This window comes from Mytilus galloprovincialis, chromosome 5 (assembly GCF_965363235.1).
Source record: "Mytilus galloprovincialis chromosome 5, xbMytGall1.hap1.1, whole genome shotgun sequence".
Taxonomy (NCBI): domain Eukaryota; kingdom Metazoa; phylum Mollusca; class Bivalvia; order Mytilida; family Mytilidae; genus Mytilus; species Mytilus galloprovincialis.
Window position 1 is genome coordinate 68,106 of NC_134842.1, and position 19,928 is coordinate 88,033.

General features: G+C 31.7%; 2 protein-coding genes and 1 long non-coding RNA gene across 3 annotated transcripts in view; 2 read left to right on the forward strand and 1 right to left on the reverse strand.

Moving 5' to 3' along the window:
* Nucleotides 1-248: 248 nt before the first annotated feature.
* LOC143074240 (uncharacterized) lies at nucleotides 249-2,760 on the forward strand. Its single transcript, XR_012977751.1, has 2 exons — nucleotides 249-382; nucleotides 2,239-2,760. It is a non-coding gene; the product is annotated as an uncharacterized LOC143074240 (long non-coding RNA).
* Nucleotides 2,761-6,595: 3,835 nt separating this feature from the next.
* On the reverse strand, nucleotides 6,596-11,482 carry LOC143074241 (uncharacterized). Its single transcript, XM_076249788.1, has 11 exons — nucleotides 11,418-11,482; nucleotides 11,098-11,170; nucleotides 10,372-10,409; nucleotides 10,053-10,125; nucleotides 9,555-9,715; nucleotides 8,779-8,976; nucleotides 8,411-8,570; nucleotides 8,122-8,223; nucleotides 7,987-8,022; nucleotides 7,094-7,149; nucleotides 6,596-6,852 (listed from the first exon to the last, which is right to left on the reverse strand). The coding sequence occupies exons 1-10, from the start codon at nucleotides 11,451-11,453 to the stop codon at nucleotides 7,100-7,102; spliced, it is 927 nt and encodes a 308-aa protein (XP_076105903.1). The 5' UTR covers nucleotides 11,454-11,482; the 3' UTR covers nucleotides 6,596-6,852; nucleotides 7,094-7,099.
* Nucleotides 11,483-15,870: 4,388 nt separating this feature from the next.
* LOC143074919 (uncharacterized) overlaps nucleotides 15,871-19,928 on the forward strand; it is a 101,899-nt gene continuing 97,841 nt past the window's right edge. The window contains exon 1 of the transcript XR_012978168.1: nucleotides 15,871-15,951. The gene's annotated coding sequence lies outside the window, so the exon portion shown is untranslated. The remainder of the gene's footprint in view (nucleotides 15,952-19,928) is intronic.

A 19,928-nucleotide genomic window follows, 5' to 3' on the forward strand; every position in this document is an offset into this window, starting at 1 on the left:
ATTGCGTGTGTTGAGTATTTACTGCTTAATATTTCTTATTCTGCATAAGCCAATTGACCTCTCGAAGGAGTATTTGAATATCTAAAAGATGGATGATTTGTATCAATAAAGAGTGTTGAAGTTTGTCATACACTGTGCGAAGAAATTTTTTTGTTAATCTTCATAGAATCCAGGGGACATTGTCGTCCCGAACCAGCTGGTCGTCCCGATTACGATTGTCGTCCCGAACCAGCTGGTCGTCCCGATTACGAATGTCGTCCCGAAAAAGATGATCGTCCAGCATCTGCGGGACGACGACTTATGCTTCCGTACGATAATTGTCACATAAAAAGGAAAATTTTAAAAAAGTCTTCAGTATAAGTTTGTCAAGCACAAAGATAAGGTCAGTTTTATTTATATATGTTCTTGTCCAATTATGTTAGGGTAAACTTTGAAATAGCAAGCCAGTTGCAATTGCATATGTTATACACTGTAAGAAAGACAGTTTACATTGCGTGTCTTCTTTCTAAACTATACCATATTTCGTATTGTATATAGGCCAATTGCCGTCTCGAACAATTATTTGCCCATCACAGTAGATTGTGTTTCAATAAAGCGTGTTGAGGTTTGTCACTGTCCGAAGATAATTTTTTGATGCATTACTTATTCACTCATCTGACATTGCGTGTCTTATTTACAAACTACTTTTTATTTCTATTGTACATAGACCAATCGTCATTTTTTGGTATAAATCCTTAATTAATATTGGGGATAACACAGTTATTTAAAAGTGTTAAGGTTTGGCAAACACTCCCAGCACATCAGTTTTTGTTCCATTACTTGAGATCACATATTAAGCATCCGGGAGGACATTGTCGTCCCGACCAAAATTGTCGTCCCGAAAAGTTGATCGATCCGTATCTGCGGGACGACGATTGATGCTTCCGCACGAAAATTGTCACATATAGAAAGACAAATTTCAAAATGATATCAAAAAGATTCTTTTCATACACTTTAAGAAAGTCAGTTTTTATATTAACTTTCGTCCATTAATATTCGGGGTTACAAAGTCAATTTGAGGGACAATTAACATTGTGTGTCTTATTGATCAATTACTGTTGTATTTTTAATGTACATATACCAATTGTTGTCTTAAACTAGTGTTGTATAAATCATTTCGTTCATTAATATTTGGGGTAACACAGTCAATTTAAAGTGTTAAGGTTTGGCAAACACTTCCCATTCATCAGTTTTGTTCCATTACTTGATCACATATTTAGCATCCGGGAGGACATTGTCGTCCCGACAAAAATTGTCGTCCCTTCAAAAATTTAATGTTGTCTTCCATCATGATAGGGACAATTGCCATAGCGTGTCTTATTTACAAACTACTTTTTTATTTCTATTGTACATAGACCAATCGTCATTTTTTTGTATAAATCCTTAATTAATATTGGTGTTAACACAGTTATTAAAAAGTGTTAAGGTTTGGCAAATACTCCCAGCACATCAGTTTTTGTTGCATTACTTGAGATCACATATTAAGCATCCGGGAGGACATTGTCGTCCCGAAAAGTTGATCGATCCGTAGAAAATGTCGTCTTAAACTAGTGTTGTAATAATCATTTCGTCCATTAATATTTGGGGTAACACAGGGCTAGGATTATACCTACCAGTTATACCAGAAGAAAATGATCAACCCGCACCTTCGGCGCGATGTCTATGCTTCTGCACGAAAATTAACACATAAAAGGGAAAATTTATAAAAGTATTCACTATAGGCTTGTCATACTCTGTAATAAGATCAGTTTCAATATGATTTTTGTTCAATTTATTTTAAAGGAAATGTTTAAACATTAAGTCCATCAAATGTTGTCATCCCCCAAGAGACAGCCAGTTAACATTGCGTGTCTTATTTATAAACTACATCATATTTTTATTGTATAGATGCCAATAGACATCTTGAACAATATTTTATTTAATTAATTCGTCCTTTTATGTTAGAGAAAACTGTGTTATATTAAATGTTTTCATACAACGCGAGAAAGATATATTACATTCCGCGTCTTATTTATTAAGTACTTCCTAATTTGTTTGTGCATTAGTCAATTGATGTCTTGAACGATTATTCTTAAACAAAATATCGCCCATTTATGTTGGGGTTAACAGTAAGTCAGTCAAAAATGTTCTCATACACCGTGAAAAAGATTGATGACATTTCGCGTTTTATCTTTTAACTCTATTAATTCTAAATTTCAGATTGTCACTTAGAAGATCTATCATTTCAATTATTTAGTGCTAGCAACTACAATCATGAAAGCTATCGTACAAATAAGTAACTTCAACAAGAGGTTTAAACTGGTTGAGAATGAACGTCGATTCAAGAGAGCATGTGAACAGATTGTCCATTTGAATCACTCTTTAGACGCACTTGGAAACAGATACAAAAAAGCCATGACTGACAACAAGTCTTTCCAATACTCTCTACGTCTACGTATAGCAGTTGTTGAAGGAGTGCGCAACATGTTCTACGGCTACGCTTACCAGAAAGCAGAATCCGTGGCCGAAATTAGGCAAGAACTGTTCGATGAAGTAGTTGACATTATTTCAGAAGATCATTAAGCAGACACTGAGATGTATGCTTGAAGACGGTAGAATAGATGAAAAAAAGTGATATTTTGTGTATCGATTATTCATGCAAAAGTCTTTTTCTTTTTTATTTTTCTTTGATTTTTCAAAGGAAATACATGTGTAGTTGAAATAAAATATTACAATACACGAGCTACATTTATTCAATTGTAAGATGATTTAATCAAATTCATGATTTGATTACAATAAATCATGATTAATAAAGAGATATGTTTGACAATATCTCTACTGACTCGTGCCTTAACTACTAGGTTTGGCTTTGTACTAGTTTTAGATTTCAAACCTTTTTCATCTGGTCGTCGATGGTTGGTTTTGTGTGGACGTGGCGCACGTCAGCCGTATTATTTTTTTTACCTAGGTTTCTTTTGTTGGCTATTAATTGTTTGTTTCTCTGTCGTATATTTTCTCCAATTTATTTGTATTGTAGTCCTGACATGTAGTGTTATCATTTTAATGTTATATTTAATATTGCCATAAAAGCAGGAGGTTTGGCATGCAACAAAGCCAGGTTCAATCCGCCATTTTTTGTCTTAGTCAGGACAATGTCCATTGTTAAATCATAGTTCGTTTCTGTGTGTATTATATTTTAATGGGGTTCGTGTTGTTTATTCTTAGGTTTTCTATGGTGTTTCATATGTACTATTGCTTTTCTGTTTGTCTTTTTCATTTTTAGCCATGGCGTTGTCAGTTTGTTTTAGATTTATGAGTTTGACTGTCCCTTTGGTATCTTTCGTCCCTCTTTTAATTATGTGTTTCTGTTGTATCGTAGTCCACCTCTTATATTTGATGTGTTTCCCTCAGATTTAGTTTGTAACCCGGATTTGATGTTTTCTCAATCGATTTATGAATTTCGAACAGCGGTATACTACTGTTACCTTTATTTTCCCCAAAGACTAGTAATATATATCCCTGCCGAGATAAAGTAAGACCTTCAACATATTTATTTTAAAGAATTTTTTGTTTGGGTCTTTATTCCTAAATGATGTGACAATTATTGAAACATAAGTCGTCGTTTCGAGGATACTTGTCCAGCATCTTTTTCGGGACGACCATCTTAAGCGGGAAGATCATCTGTTTCGGGACGACAATGTATTTGAATAGAGAGATTTTTTTTTAAAGTTAACTGTTAATAAAGATAAAAAAAAAAAGCGATCTAGAGGCCGGAAAGTCATTTAATCCGATCCACTGATAAAGTAAGACCTCCAAAATAACAGTTTATAGTTAGAATTACCGTTAGGGTAAGGGTAATAGTAAGGGTCAATGTTAAGGTTTGCGATAAGGTTCATCACCTTTTTCGGGACGACCATCGTAATCGGGACGAGCATCTCTTTCGTAACGACAATGGATTTAAATTATTTTTTTTTTTTGAAAGTTAACTTTTCCGAAATGATATTTTGTGTATCGTTTATTCATGCAAAGTCTTTTTCTTTTTTTATTTTTCTTTGATTTTTCAAAGGAAATACATGTGTACTTGAAATGAAATATTACAATACACGAGCTACATTATTCAATTGTAAGATGATTTAATCTAATTCATGATTTGATTACAATAAATCATGATTAATAAAGAGATATGTTTGACAATATCTCTATTGACTCGTGCCTTAACTACTAGGTTTGGCTTTGTACTTGTTTTAGATTTCAAACCTTTTTCATCTGGTCGTCGATGGTTGGTTTTGTGTGGACGTGGCGCACGTCAGCCGTATTATTTTTTTTACCTAGGTTTCTTTTGTTGGCTATTAATTGTTTGTTGCTCTGTCGTATATTTTCTCCAATTTATTTGTATTGTAGTCCTGACATGTAGTGTTATCATTTTAATGTTATATTTAATATTGCCATAAAAGCAGGAGGTTTGGCATGCAACAAAGCCAGGTTTAATCCGCCATTTTTTCTCTTAGTCAGGACAATGTCCATTGTTAAATCATAGTTCGTTTCTGTGTGTATTATATTTTAATGGGGTTCGTGTTGTTTATTCTTAGGTTTTCTATGGTGTTTCATATGTACTATTGCTTTTCTGTTTGTCTTTTTCATTTTTAGCCATGGCGTTGTCAGTTTGTTTTAGATTTATGAGTTTGACTGTCCCTTTGGTATCTTTCGTCCCTCTTTTAATTATGTGTTTCTGTTGTATCGTAGTCCACCTCTTATATTTGATGTGTTTCCCTCAGATTTAGTTTGTAACCCGGATTTGATGTTTTCTCAATCGATTTATGAATTTCGAACAGCGGTATACTACTGTTACCTTTATTTTCCCCAAAGACTAGTAATATATATCCCTGCCGAGATAAAGTAAGGCCTTCAACATATTTATTTTAAAGAATTTTTTGTTTGGGTCTTTATTCCTAAATGATGTGACAATTATTGAAACATAAGTCGTCGTTTCGAGGATACTTGTCCAGCATCTTTTTCGGGACGACCATCTTAAACGGGAAGATCATCTGTTTCGGGACGACAATGTATTTGAATAGAGAAATTTTTTTTAAAGTAAACTGTTAATAAAGATAAAAAAAAGCGGTCTAGAGGCCGGAAACTCATTGAATCCGATCCACTGATAAAGTAAGACCTCCAAAATAACAGTTTATAGTTAGAATTACCGTTAGGGTAAGGGTAATAGTAAGGGTCAATGTTAAGGTTTGCGATAAGATTCATCACCTTTTTCGGGACGAGCATCTCTTTCGTAACGACAATGGATTTAAATATAGATATTTTTTTTGAAAGTTAACTTTTCCGAAAAGATAAATAGAAAATCTACAGGACGGAAATTTATTGTTATGTTGGCCCTTTGAGGTCATATTTTAATTATTTCAATCCGATCAGACCAAGTAAGACCTTCAACATAACAATTTAGAGATAGGGTAAGGGTTAGAATAAGGGTTTAGGTCAGGATTAAGTTTAACGTTTGCGTTAATTAGAATATCTAAACCAAGACTACGGCAAAGATTATCGTTATATTTTGTATAGGTGTTTGGGTTAATGTTGGCGATAGGCTTTAATCTCAAACAAACATTTCTTAAGTGAGGTCGGAAAGTGCAGCCGTACACTTTAGTAAAACCAATAAGTTGCTATCCTCTAGATCGTCTTTTCAACTTTAAGAAAATATCTCTATTCGAATTCATTCTACACCTGTTTGACGATTGAAGTCAAAGGCACTTTTCATACTTTGTACATAGATATAATTTTTTGAAATTTCTGACGCATGCGCAGTCACAAAAAGGGCAAACATTCGAAAAGATGAAACAGTGCACCTTACTAACCCTCGTCAAAGTCCACTGCCCACGTTAACACACTGACCAAAAAAAAAACAAAAAAAAAACAAACAGAGAAGACGAAAAGTGCGGCCGTACACTTCAGTCAATCCAATAACCATAACCTGACCCTCTACCCTCCTTAGTGAAAAACTCAATAACCTACCCATTCCAAGATAAAGCAAGGCCGTAAATACAACGATTTCAACACATATATGGATATGTTTCAAACCCCTGTCCTTTTCATGAAAGTGACCTACCAAATAAGAATTTGTGCTGGGTTTTTAATAACATGAGCGACACGAATGGTGCCATATGTAGAGTTGAATCTGCTAACCCTCGTCAAAGTCCACTGCCCTCGTTAAAATTACTACCTTGAACCTAACACTAACACTTACCTTGACCCTAACCCAAACACTGACCAAAAAAAAACAAAAAAAAACAAATAGAAACGTGTTTACAGAGAGGTCGGAAAGTGCGGCCGTACACTTCAGTCAATCCAATAACCATAACCTGACCCTCTACCCTCCAAAACACGAAGTTTTAGTGAAAAACTCAGTTCAGTATTTCATACACGGTGATAAGACAAATTACATTCCATGTCTTATCGTACCAGGGATACGGGTTGATCAGCCTTTTCGAGATGACCATCTTAATCGGTACAAACATGTTTGAACTTAATTGTTATATATACAATAAACAATTGATGTATTTTCCTCTTTTTTTTCTTTATTTGTTCTACAAAATATAAATACTAACACAACATTTTTAACAGAATATAATAGTGTAACCCGTTTAAACAAAAACAAAAATAGACATGCCTCATAGAAAAAAAAGTTCAAAAATATAACCGCTCTGAAATCATTCATTGTCCATATTCGTTGAATAACAATTTCGACTCAATTGCAACGTCTCATACACTTTTTCGTGTTCCCACTTCTCATTCAGTGTTAATATGCTCCTCTCTGTCATGTCTTCTCTCCTGAAAGGTATATAAAAGGGCTAATGTTATTTTATATAATTGTTTTATTTATTATGGAATGAAACCTATTTTTGTCCTTTGCATTACTATATTAAACAATTGTTACAACTATATCTGATGACGTCTTCGAGCCGTTATTGTCTGTAATATAACATTTATCTGCGAAACAATGTCATTTGCTATTTTGGTGCATTCTTCTTTAAAAGAATACATTTTTATCGATTATTATTATAATACTAACCATCCATTAAGTTTCTGTCTTTTCTGTTTTGATAGTGCTTTCGTTAAACTTTGGCACTGCAAAAGGAATGCTGTGTTGTTAAGCAGAAAATGACATTTTGTTCAAAACGTGATGCAAGTATGTTTGTTTTGTTCATACTTTTAACGACAAAATTATTTTTATGTCTACCTGTACGAATTTCAAACGCGCATTTTTACACCAGCAATGAAAACCTTCTTTCCTTGACGGGTAGACTTTATATACATAAATTAAGTGGTACAAGAAAAGCAAAATGAGTATGTTAATTTTGATGTATGCCTTTTTGTGATTCTTCGTTACATTTGTTGTTTTATAGTGATATTAAGATGATAACACAATAATGACTGCTGTACCCCTATTTTTGACATTTTTACTCTTTGAGTATGTTTGTTTTGTTCATACATCGTTGACAATGTAATGGAATTTGATGCGACTGTCATACAAGTGAGAGGTTTAGCTAGCAATAAAACCAGGTTCAATCCACCATTTTCTACATTAGAAAATGCCTGTACCAAGTCAGGAATATGACAGTTGTTATCCATTCGTTTGATGTGTTTGGACTTTTGATTCTGCCTTTTGATTTTGGATTTTCCTTTTGAATTTTCCTCGGAGTTCGGTATTTTTGTGTTTTTACTTTTTTCTTTCTAATAGCATCTGTATATGAGATGAATTGAAAAAGACAAATTTGGTATACGTATAAATTTGTTTGCAATTAAGATGAGAAGTTCGCAGGTATATATTTAAAACTGATTTTGACATTCATGTGGGTTATCAGTAAATCTTCTGTTTATAAAAAAACTCTAAGCATTTGTCAAATATCACGATCACCACTTGATCCAAAAGACAGCTATTTTTTCAAAATATACTATACGTACTTTTAATATCTTTTATAACCTCTGTTGAATTTCTTCCTATAAAAAAAAGCGAAGTTGTTAGTATCTTGTATTGTTTTATACACGTCAAGTTAATATACGGGTCATGTACTACAGGTATATTTCATATGTACTTACTTTTTAGTTTCCTTTTTTCTGGTATAATTTGATGCGAGTGACTGTTCTGCCTGGGCGAAATTGGTGACCAATTGGTGGGGTCAAGGCAGAGCTTGGCAATAACTGTAGAAATAAAGTAAAATATAAGAATACGGAATAAAACGTACGATGGTAACGATAAAGAATTGATTTTTGTAAACAGTTTCTTCAAAACAAGTACATAAAAAAGTAAGCCAAATAACGAAATATGTATGGATTTTCTATTAAAGGCTCATAAACATACGTAGACATATATGCAATTCAAGTTTACCTGAAGATGCTGTAGGGGTTAATCCTAACTCTTCGAGTTCTATTTCCATCTCTTGCAATTCATTCTCATTACCATAATAATCATTTTCATCCATAAGTTCTGTGCGCATTCTACTTATTTGCATATGCTCACTTTTTGTTTTGCCTCTTAATTCACCTGCCTGAAAGAACATATAGTGTTTATTATATCACATACTTATAGTATATAAGGAGTATGTTCTTTGGATTGTTTTATGATTTGAGTACATATGATATTTTTTTCCTTTAGTTATATATTTTTCATTTTACAGATAAAATGTTAAATATAATATAAATAAACCCAGAATTCTTCCTCTGACTTTCCGTATGTTACCGCCTTTTTTCACTTACCATCTTTGTCAACTGTGTTAAACTTAATGTCTTAGGTGCGCCTTCATTTTTGTCATCAGTCAGATTGCCATATTCATTATATTTCTTATCATTTTCGATTTGTCTATCATCAGATCTTTTGACAACACTTTCGTTCACGGTTCGATGATATATCTGGCCTTTAATCTCACTGTTTACTTCTCCTCCTATTTCATGTATCTGAATAAAAATAATATATGTTTTTTTTTATCACTTCATCCAATATATTAAGTACTTTTGTTTTGTTTAACCAACTATATTATGTTTTATAAATATAAAAAGCTGAAATCTGTCAATAAGTATTCTGCAATGTCTGACTCAACTGTTTAGTTAACTATATTTTCATCCAATTTTCAATATATCCATAAGATTTCTGTTCCTTAACCTCATTTGTCTGCAAGAGATGAAACTTATTATGTTTAGCCGCCTTATCTGAGGTTAGGGTTAGGGTTTTATGTGTGTGATTGTAGTTTTTCATGATGTAAGAAGGGAATGAGTGCAAATAAGAAAACTCTCCTTAGATTTTTTAAACTAAACCATTATATGTCACAAAGAATGGTCTTGAACACGAAATAGCCTGTGCTCATACTGAACATTAACAGAAACAGTCTTATCTACAAAATAACACTTTTTTGGACCACATCAACAATCATAAAGAACCAAACATCAGGTTCCTGACATAGGACTGGTACATATACAACGTTTATTAGAATATGAATAAACCCATTACTGTCCGTATGTTTCTGCGTTTGACCTACCATGTTTAATGACGTCTCAAGTGTTTCTAATTTTTTGCCACCATTCAGATTGCCATGTTCACTATCTTTCTTTTCATTTACGTTTTGCTTAACGTCTTTCTCATCAGATCTTTTGTCAGCACTTTCATATACTGTTTCATGAGATATATGGTCTTTGTTAGCTGCAAAGAAATCATCTTAATCAAACTCGAACAAACAAGGCATATAAAAACACAACATAAAAAACTTACAAGTTAACCTCGCAATGCTTGTCACAACATTTCTTCACATTTTATTAAGACATTTCAACTAACAAGCTGAGGTTATGAAGAATTTTGTGTCGTGTCCACTTATATTTTATATGAAATTAGAGATAACTTTTCCACAGTATTATTACTATAAGTTCTTAAATTTAAAAGTTTGCTATTACAATACTTATTAATATAACACAAGTATTATTATTATAAGTTCTTCAATTCAAAACTGAGTAATGCAACAGAAAGAAACGAACTTATTTACCATTCTTTAATTCTGAAATAGTTCTTTGCAAATTGATATTCCCAGTGTTTATATCTCCTTTTAGTTCATGTACCTGAAAGAAAAAAAAACACACGTTATGTGTTATCACTTCATTCTATATGCTATCTGCTTTTACTCTACGTATTTTTCAATTTTTACCTTACAACTTGTTGTAAATGTGTTTTCATATATTTTCAATATTTACATAAGTTGTCTCTCTTTTTAATTTCATCGCCTGCAGGAGACTTATTATGTTCAACCACCTTATCTATTTTTTTTATCGTAGTAGTTCCCAGATTATTTTCCCTGTTTTACTTACCACTTGTGCCAACTGCGTTTTCATCCCATTTTCCATTTCTTAAAAAGATATTCAGTACATTTATGATTGAAAGAATAACATAATGTACGACTTTTTTTACAAATAAATGGATGAAAAGAAATATAAAAACTGACCTTCTCACAGTGTCTGATTACTTTTATAAATTTTCCTTTTTATGTGAAATGTGTCGTGCAGAAGCAAAAAGTCTTCGTCCCGAAGATGAGGATTGATGAACTGTTTGGGATGTATCTAAACATTTAATAAGTAACTGTTGTAAAGTTTACACTGATATAAAAGAACAAATGTTCGTACAAAAAATGGTTCGAGACGTCCATTGGCTTATGTACAATGGTACAATATCTTGGTGTTGGAAGTGTTAAGCCATTAAAGTACTTAATAATATAAAATTGCGGTAGTAATTGGTTAATTATATATATTATCTAACTGTGTAGGTACAAGACGCGAAATGTAAATTGTCTTTCTTCCGATGTATGAAAATATTGTACTGCCTTACTGTTACAAAGCTTACCCTTACATAAATGACCGATTTTGTATACAAATAATCGTTCAAGATGTCAATAGGCGTATGTACAATGGTACAATATGTTGGTGTTGGAAGTTTGCCATTACAATACTTATTAATATAACACATGTATTATTATTATAAGTTCTTCAATTTAAAACGAAAATCTGAGTAATGCAACAAGAAGAAACCAACTTATTTACCATCCTTTAATTCTGAAATAATTCTTTGCAAATTGATATTCCCAGTGTTTATATCTCCTCTTAATTCATGTACCTGAAAGAAAAAAATACACGTTATGTGTTATCACTTTATCATATATACTATCTGCTTATACTCTACGTATTTTTCAATGTCTATCTTACAACTTGTTTTAAATGTGTTTTCATCTAATTTTCAATATATACATAAGTTGTCTCTCTTTTTAATTTCACCTGCCTGCAGGAGACTTATTATGTTCAACCATCTTATCTAATTTTGTTTATCGTAGTAGTTCCCAGATTATTTTCCCTGTTTTACTTACCACTTGTGCCAACTGCGTTTTCATCCAATTTTCCATTTCTTAAAAAGATATCCAGTAAATTTATGATTGAAAGAATAACATAATGTACGAATTTTTATACAAATAAATGGATGAAAAGAAATATAAAAACTGACCTTCTCACAGTGTCTGATTACTTTTATAAATTTTCCTTTTTATGTGAAATGTGTCGTGCAGAAGCAACAAGTCTTCGTCCCGAAGAAGAGGATTGATCAACTGTTTGGGATGTATCAAAACATTTAATAAGTAACTGTTGTAAAGTTTACACTGACATACAAGAACAAATGTTCGTACAAAAAATGGTTCGAGACGTCCATTGGCTTATGTACAATGGTACAATATTTTGGTGTTGCAAGTGTTAAGCCATTAAAGTACTTATTAATATAAAATTGTGGTAGTAATTGGTTAATTATATGTATTATCTAACTGTGAAGGTACAAGTCGCGAAACGTAAACTGTCTTTATCGTGGTGCATGAAAACACTTTACGGCCTTACTGTTACAAAGCTTATACTAACCTAAAATGAACGATTTTGTATACAAATAATCGTTTGAGACGTCAATAGGCTTATGTACAATGGGACAATATATTGGTGTTGGAATTGGAAGTGTTTGCCATCACAATATTTATTGATATACAATAGTAATTAAATAATTATATGTACATTGATTTTTTGTCGGGATGACAATGTCCTCCCGGATGCTTAATATGAGATCAAGTAATGGAATAAAACTATTGTGTTGGGTGGGAAGTTTTTTCCAAACCTTCACACTTTAAATTGACTGTGTTACCCCAAATATTAATGGACGAAATGATTTATACAACACTAGTTTAAGACGACAATTGGTCTATGCACATTAAAAATAACAAGTAATTGATCAATAAGACACACAATGTCAATTGTCCATCTAGTGGTGGAAGAAAACATTAAATTGACTTTGTAACCCCGAATATTAATGGACGAAAGTAAATATAAAAACTGACCTTCTTAAAGTGTATGAAAAGCCTCTTTTTTATATCTTTTTGAAATTTGTCTTTATATTTGTGACAAGTTTCGCGCGAAAGCATAAATCGTCGTCCCGCAGATACGGATCGATCAACTTTTCGGGACGACAATTTTGGTCGGGACGACAATGTCCTCCTTGATGCTAACTATGTGATCTCAAGTAATGGAACAAAACTGATGTATGGGGTGGGAAGTGTTTGCCAAACCTTAACACTTTAAATTGACTGTGTTACCCCAAATATTAATGGACGAAATGAATACAACACTAGTTTAAGACGACAATTAGTCTATGCACATCTATGTACATTAAAAATAAAAAGTAATTGATCAATAAGACACACAATTTCAATTGTCCCTCTAGTGGTGGAAGAAAACATTAAATTGACTTTGTAACCCCGAATATTAATGGACGAAAGTAAATATAAAAACTGACCTTCTTAAAGTGTATGAAAAGCCTCTTTTTGATATCTTTTTGAAATTTGTCTTTATATTTGTGACAAGTTTCGCGCGAAAGCATAAATCGTCGTCCCGCAGATACGGATCGATCAACTTTTCGGGACGACAATTTTAGTCGGGTCGACAATGTCCTCCTTGATGCTAAATATGTGATCTCAAGTAATGGAACAAAACTGATGTATGGGGTTGGAAGTGTTTGCCAAACCTTAACACTTTAAACTGACTGTGTTACCCCAAATATTAATGGACGAAATGATTTATACAACACTAGTTTAAGACGCCAATTGGTCTATGCACATTAAAAATAAATAGTAATTGATCAATAAGACACACAATGTCAATTGTCCCTATCATGATGGAAGACAACATTAAATTTTTGTCGGGACGACAATGTCCTCCCGGATGCTAAATATGTGATCAAGTAATTGAACAAAACTGATGTATGGGGTGGGAAGTGTTTGCCAAACCTTAACACTTTAAATTGACTGTGTTACCCCAAATATTAATGGACGAAATGATTTATACAACACTAGTTTAAGACGCCAATTGGTCTATGCACATTAAAAATAAAAAGTAATTGATCAATAAGACACACAATGTCAATTGTCCCTCTAGTGGTGGAAGAAAACATTAAATTGACTTTGTAACCCCGAATATTAATGGACGAAAGTAAATATAAAAACTGACCTTCTTAAAGTGTATGAAAAGCCTCTTTTTGATATCTTTTTGAAATTTGTCTTTATATATGTGACAATTTTCGCGCGGAAGCATAAATCGTCGTCCCGCAGATACGGCTCGATCAACTTTTCGGGACGACAATTTTGGTCGGGACGACAATGTCCTCCTTGATGCTAAATATGTGATCCCAAGTAATGGAACAAAACTGATGTATGGGGTGGGAAGTGTTTGCCAAACCTTAACACTTTAAATTGACTGTGTTACCCCAAATATTAATGGACGAAATGATTTATACAACACTAGTTTAAGACGCCAATTGGTCTATGCACATTAAAAATAACAAATAATTGATCAATAAGACACACAATGTCAATTGTCCCTCTAGTGGTGGAAGAAAACATTAAATTGACTTGGTAACCCCGAATATTAATGGACGAAAGTAAATATAAAAACTGACCTTCTTAAAGTGTATGAAAAGCCTCTTTTTGATATCTTTTTGAAATTTGTCTTTCTATATGTGACAATTTTCGCGCGAAAGCATAAATCGTCGTCCCGCAGATACGGATCGATCAACTTTTCGGGACGACAATTTTGCTCGGGACGACAATGTCCTCCCGGATGCTAAATATGTGATCAAGTAATGGAACAAAACTGATGTATGGGGTGGGAAGTGTTTGCCAAACCTTAACACTTTAAGACTATGTTACCCAAAATATTAATGGACGAAATGATTTATACAACACTAGTTTAAGACGCCAATTGGTCTATGCACATTAAAAATAAAAAGTAATTGATCAATGAGACACACTATGTCAATTGTCCCTCTATTGGTGGAAGAAAACATAATTGACTTTGTAACCCCGAATATTAATGGACGAAAGTAAATATAAAAACTGACCTTCTTAAAGTGTATGAAAAGCCTCTTTTTGATATCTTTTTTAAAATTTGTCTTTATATATGTGACAATTTTCGCGCGGAAGCATAAATCGTCGTCCCGCAGATACGGATCGATCAACTTTTCGGGACGACAATGTCCTTTCGGATGCTTAATATGTGATCTCAAGTAATGGAACAAAACTGATGTATGGGATGGGAAGTGTTTGCCAAACCTTAACACTTTAAATTGACTGTGTTACCCCAAATATTAATGGACGAAATGATTTATACAACACTAGTTTAAGACGCCAATTGGTCTATGCACATTAAAAATAAAAAGTAATTGATCAATAAGACACACAATGTCAATTGTCCCTCTAGTGGTGGAAGAAAACATTAAATTGACTTTGTAACCCCGAATATTAATGGACGAAAGTAAATATAAAAACTGACCTTCTTAAAGTGTATGAAAAGCCTCTTTTTGATATCTTTTTGAAATTTGTCTTTATATATGTGACAATTTTCGCACGGAAGCATAAATCGTCGTCCCGCAGATACGGATCGATCAACTTTTCGGGACGACAATTTTTGTCGGGACGACAATGTCCTTCCGGATGTTTAATATGTGATCTCAAGTAATGGAACAAAAACTGATGTGCTGGGAGTGTTTGCCAAACCCTAACACTTTTAAATAACTGTGTTACCCCCAATATTATTTAAGGATTTATACTAAAAAATGACGATTGGTCTATGTACAATAGAAATAAAAAGTAGTTTAAAGACACGCAATGTCAGATGAGTGAATAAGTAATGCATCAAAAAATTATCTTCGGACAGCGACAAACCTCAATACGCTTTATTGAAACACAATCTACTGTGATCGGCAAATAATTGTTCGAGACGGCAATTGGCCTATATACAATACGAAATATCGTATAGTTTAGAAAAAAGACACGCAATGTAAACTGTCTTTCTTACAGTGTGTAACATATGCAACTGGCTTGCTATTTCAAAGTTTACCCTAACATAATTGGACAAGAACATATATAAATAAAACTGACCTTATCTTTGTGCTGGACAAACTTATACTGAAAACTTTTTTAAAATTTTCCTTTTTATGTGACAATTATCGTACGGAAGCATAAGTCGTCGTCCCGCAGATGCTGGACGATCAGCTTTTTCGGGACGACAATCGTAATCGGGACGACCAGCTGGTTCGGGACGACAATCGTAATCGGGACGACCAGCTGGTTCGGGACGACAATCGTAATCGGGACGACCAGCTGGTTCGGGACGACAATGTCCCCTGGATTCTATGAAGATTAACAAAAAAATTTCTTCGCACAGTGTATGACAAACTTCAACACTCTTTATTGAAACAAATCATCCATCTTTTAGATATTCAAATACTCCTTCGAGAGGTCAATTGGCTTATACAGAATAAGAAATATTAAGCAGTAAATACTCAACACACGCAATAAAAACTGTTTTGCTTGCAATGTAAGAACATATATCAATTGACTTACTGTTACAAAGAGTACCCTAACATAAATGGACGTATGTTATTTGAATCTTGTCATACACCGCAAAAAGGTCAACTTACATTACGTGTCTTATTCATTAAGTACTATATAAATTTATTGCACATAAATTATAGGCGTTCCGAATTTTTAAAATTCTTTCTTTTCTTTATTTATCAAGTTATTTATTAATCTATTTATTCATTTCTTTATTTTAATTGTTGCGCTATATATTCCTTTTTATAAAATGTTATTTTTTCATTCTAAATTATGTCAATAAGGCAGCAACCATTTGATTTTCTGGGGGGGGCCATGGGTTTTTTTTCTGGACAATTTTTTTTTTCGCCAGTGGCGAAAAACAATCTATTTTTTTCGCGACAAGTCAAAAACAATTTTTTTCTTTCAATTTTAGCATGACATATAGTGGCAGCTGAGGGTGAAACAAACTGAACAAAATAGAGATAGTACACTTTAATTTTTTTGATAACTTTTTCAAATCAACTTGGATGTTCTTCAAACTTTGCAGCTATCTTACATATATATTAAGCTTACTGAATTCCATGTCAATTAGTTATTTGTTGTATTGCTGTAAAATTTAAGAATTTAAAGTTATCTTGGTATAAAAAAAGCTAGGATTTGCAATTCGGAGAAAATAGAGATAGTACACTTTAATTTTTTTATTAACTTTTTCAAATCAACTTGGATGTTCATCAAACTATGCAGCTATCTTACATATATATTAAGCTTATTGAATCCCATGTCAATTAGTTATTTGTTGTATTGCTGTAAAATTTAAGAATTAAGTTATCTTGGTATAAAAAAGCTAGGATTTGCAATTCGGACAAAATAGAGATAGTACACTTTAAATTTTTTAATACCTTTTTCAAATCAACTTGGATTTTCATCAAACTATGTAGGTATCTTAGATATTTATTAAGCTTACTGAATTCCATGTCATTTAGTTTTTTGTTGTATTGCTGTAAAATTTAAAAATTAAATTACTCTGGGTCAAAAAAGCTAGAATTTTCAGTTCGAACAAAATGGACATAGTACACTTTAATTTTTTTAATAACTTTTTCAAATCAACTTGGATGTTCATCAAACTATGCAACTATCTTACATAAATATTAAGCTTACTGAATCCCATGTCAATTCGTTATTTGTTGTATTGCTGTAAAATTTAAGAATTAAAAAGCTATCTTGGTATAAAAAAGCTAGGATTTGCAATTCGGACAAAATAGAGATAGTACACTTTAAATTTTTAATAACTTTTTCAAATCAACTTGGATGTTCATCAAACTATGCAACTATCTTACATAAATATTAAGCTTACTGAATCCCATGTCAATTCGTTATTTGTTGTATTGCTGTAAAATTTAAGAATTAAAAAGTTATCTTGGTATAAAAAAGCTAGGATTTGCAATTCGGACAAAATAGAGATAGTACACTTTAAATTTTTAATAACTTTTTCAAATCAACTTGGATGTTCTTCAAACTTTGCAGCTATCTTACATATATATTAAGCTTACCGAATCCCATGTCAATTAGTTATTTGTTGTATTGCTGTAAAATTTAAGAATTAAAGTTATCTTGGTATAAAAAAGCTAGGATTTGCAATTCGGACAAAATAGAGATAGTACACTTTAATTTTTTTAATAACTTTTTCAAATCAACTTGAATTTTCATCAAACTATGTAGGTATCTTAGATATATATTAAGCTTACTAAATCCCATGTCATTTAGTTTTTTGTTGTATTGCTGAAAAATTTAAAAATTAAATTACTCTAGGTCAAAAAAGCTAGAATTTGCAGTTTGAACAAAATGGACATACATGTAGTACACTTTAATTTTTTTAATAACTTTTTCAAACAACTTGGATGTTCTTCAAACTATGCGGCTATCCTATATATATATTAAGCTTACTGAATCCCATGTCAATTAGTTATTTGTTGTATTGCTGTAAAATTTAAGAATTTAAAGTTATCTTGGTATAAAAAAGCTAGGATTTGCAATTAGGACAAAATAGAGATAGTACACTTTAAATTTTTTAATAACTTTTTCAAATCAACTTGGATTTTCATCAAACTATGTAGGTATCTTAGATATTTATTAAGCTTACTGAATTCCATGTCATTTAGTTTTTTGTTGTATTGCTGTAAAATTTAAAAATTAAATTACTCTGGGTCAAAAAAGCTAGAATTTTCAGTTCGAACAAAATGGACATAGTACACTTTAATTTTTTTAATAACTTTTTCAAATCAACTTGGATGTTCATCAAACTATGCAACTATCTTACATAAATATTAAGCTTACTGAATCCCATGTCAATTAGTTATTTGTTGTATTGCTGTAAAATTTAAGAATTAAAGTTATCTTGGTATAAAAAAGCTAGAATTTGCAGTTCGAATAAAATAGAGATAGTACACTTTAATTTTTTTGATAACTTTTTCAAATCAACTTGGATGTTCTTCAAACTTTGCAGCTATCTTACATATATATTAAGCTTACTGAATCCCATGTCAATTAGTTATTTGTTGTATTGCTGTAAAATTTAAAAATTAAAGTTATCTTGGTATAAAAAAGCTAGGATTTGCAATTCAGACAAAATAGAGATAGTACACTTTAATTTTTTTAATAACTTTTTCAAATCAACTTGAATTTTCATCAAACTATGTAGGTATCTTAGACATATATTAAGCTTACTGAATCCCATGTCATTTAGTTTTTTGTTGTATTGCTGAAAAATTTAAAAATTAAATTACTCTAGGTCAAAAAAGCTAGAATTTGCAGTTTGAACAAAATGGACATAGTACACTTTAATTTTTTTAATAACTTTTTCAAACAACTTGGATGTTCTTCAAACTATGCGGCTATCCTATATATATATTAAGCTTACTGAATCCCATGTCAATTAGTTATTTGTTGTATTGCTGTAAAATTTAAGAATTTAAAGTTATCTTGGTATAAAAAAGCTAGGATTTGCAATTCGGACAAAATAGAGATAGTACACTTTAAATTTTTTAATAACTTTTTCAAATCAACTTGGATTTTCATCAAACTATGTAGGTGTCTTAGATATTTATTAAGCTTACTGAATTCCATGTCATTTAGTTTTTTGTTGTATTGCTGTAAAATTTAAAAATTAAATTACTCTGGGTCAAAAAAGCTAGAATTTTCAGTTCGAACAAAATGGACATAGTACACTTTAATTTTTTTAATAACTTTTTCAAATCAACTTGGATGTTCATCAAACTATGCAACTATCTTACATAAATATTAAGCTTACTGAATCCAATGTCAATTCGTTATTTGTTGTATTGCTGTAAAATTTAAGAATTAAAGTTATCTTGGTATAAAAAAGCTAGAATTTGCAGTTCGAACAAAATAGAGATAGTACACTTTAATTTTTTTGATAACTTTTTCAAATCAACTTGGATGTTCTTCAAACTTTGCAGCTATCTTACATATATATTAAGCTTACTGAATCCCATGTCAATTAGTTATTTGTTGTATTGCTGTAAAATTTAAAAATTAAAGTTATCTTGGTATAAAAAAGCTAGGATTTGCAATTCAGACAAAATAGAGATAGTACACTTTAATTTTTTTAATAACTTTTTCAAATCAACTTGAATTTTCATCAAACTATGTAGGTATCTTAGACATATATTAAGCTTACTGAATCCCATGTCATTTAGTTTTTTGTTGTATTGCTGAAAAATTTAAAAATTAAATTACTCTAGGTCAAAAAAGCTAGAATTTGCAGTTTGAACAAAATGGACATAGTACACTTTAATTTTTTTAATAACTTTTTCAAGCAACTTGGATGTTCTTCAAACTATGCGGCTATCCTATATATATATTAAGCTTACTGAATCCCATGTCAATTAGTTATTTGTTGTATTGCTGTAAAATTTAAGAATTTAAAGTTATCTTGGTATAAAAAAGCTAGGATTTGCA

Bases quoted from the DNA above. Each gene is read 5' to 3' on its own strand.
- LOC143074241 (XM_076249788.1), bottom strand. From the start codon at position 11,453: ATGGAAAATTGGATGAAAACGCAGTTGGCACAAGTG. The intron at 9,716-10,052 runs GTAAATAAGTTC...ATTTCTTTGCAG, and splicing joins TATTTCAGAATTAAAGAATG to CTAACAAAGACCATATATCT. The intron at 8,224-8,410 runs GTAAACTTGAAT...TTATTTCTACAG, and splicing joins AACCCCTACAGCATCTTCAG to TTATTGCCAAGCTCTGCCTT.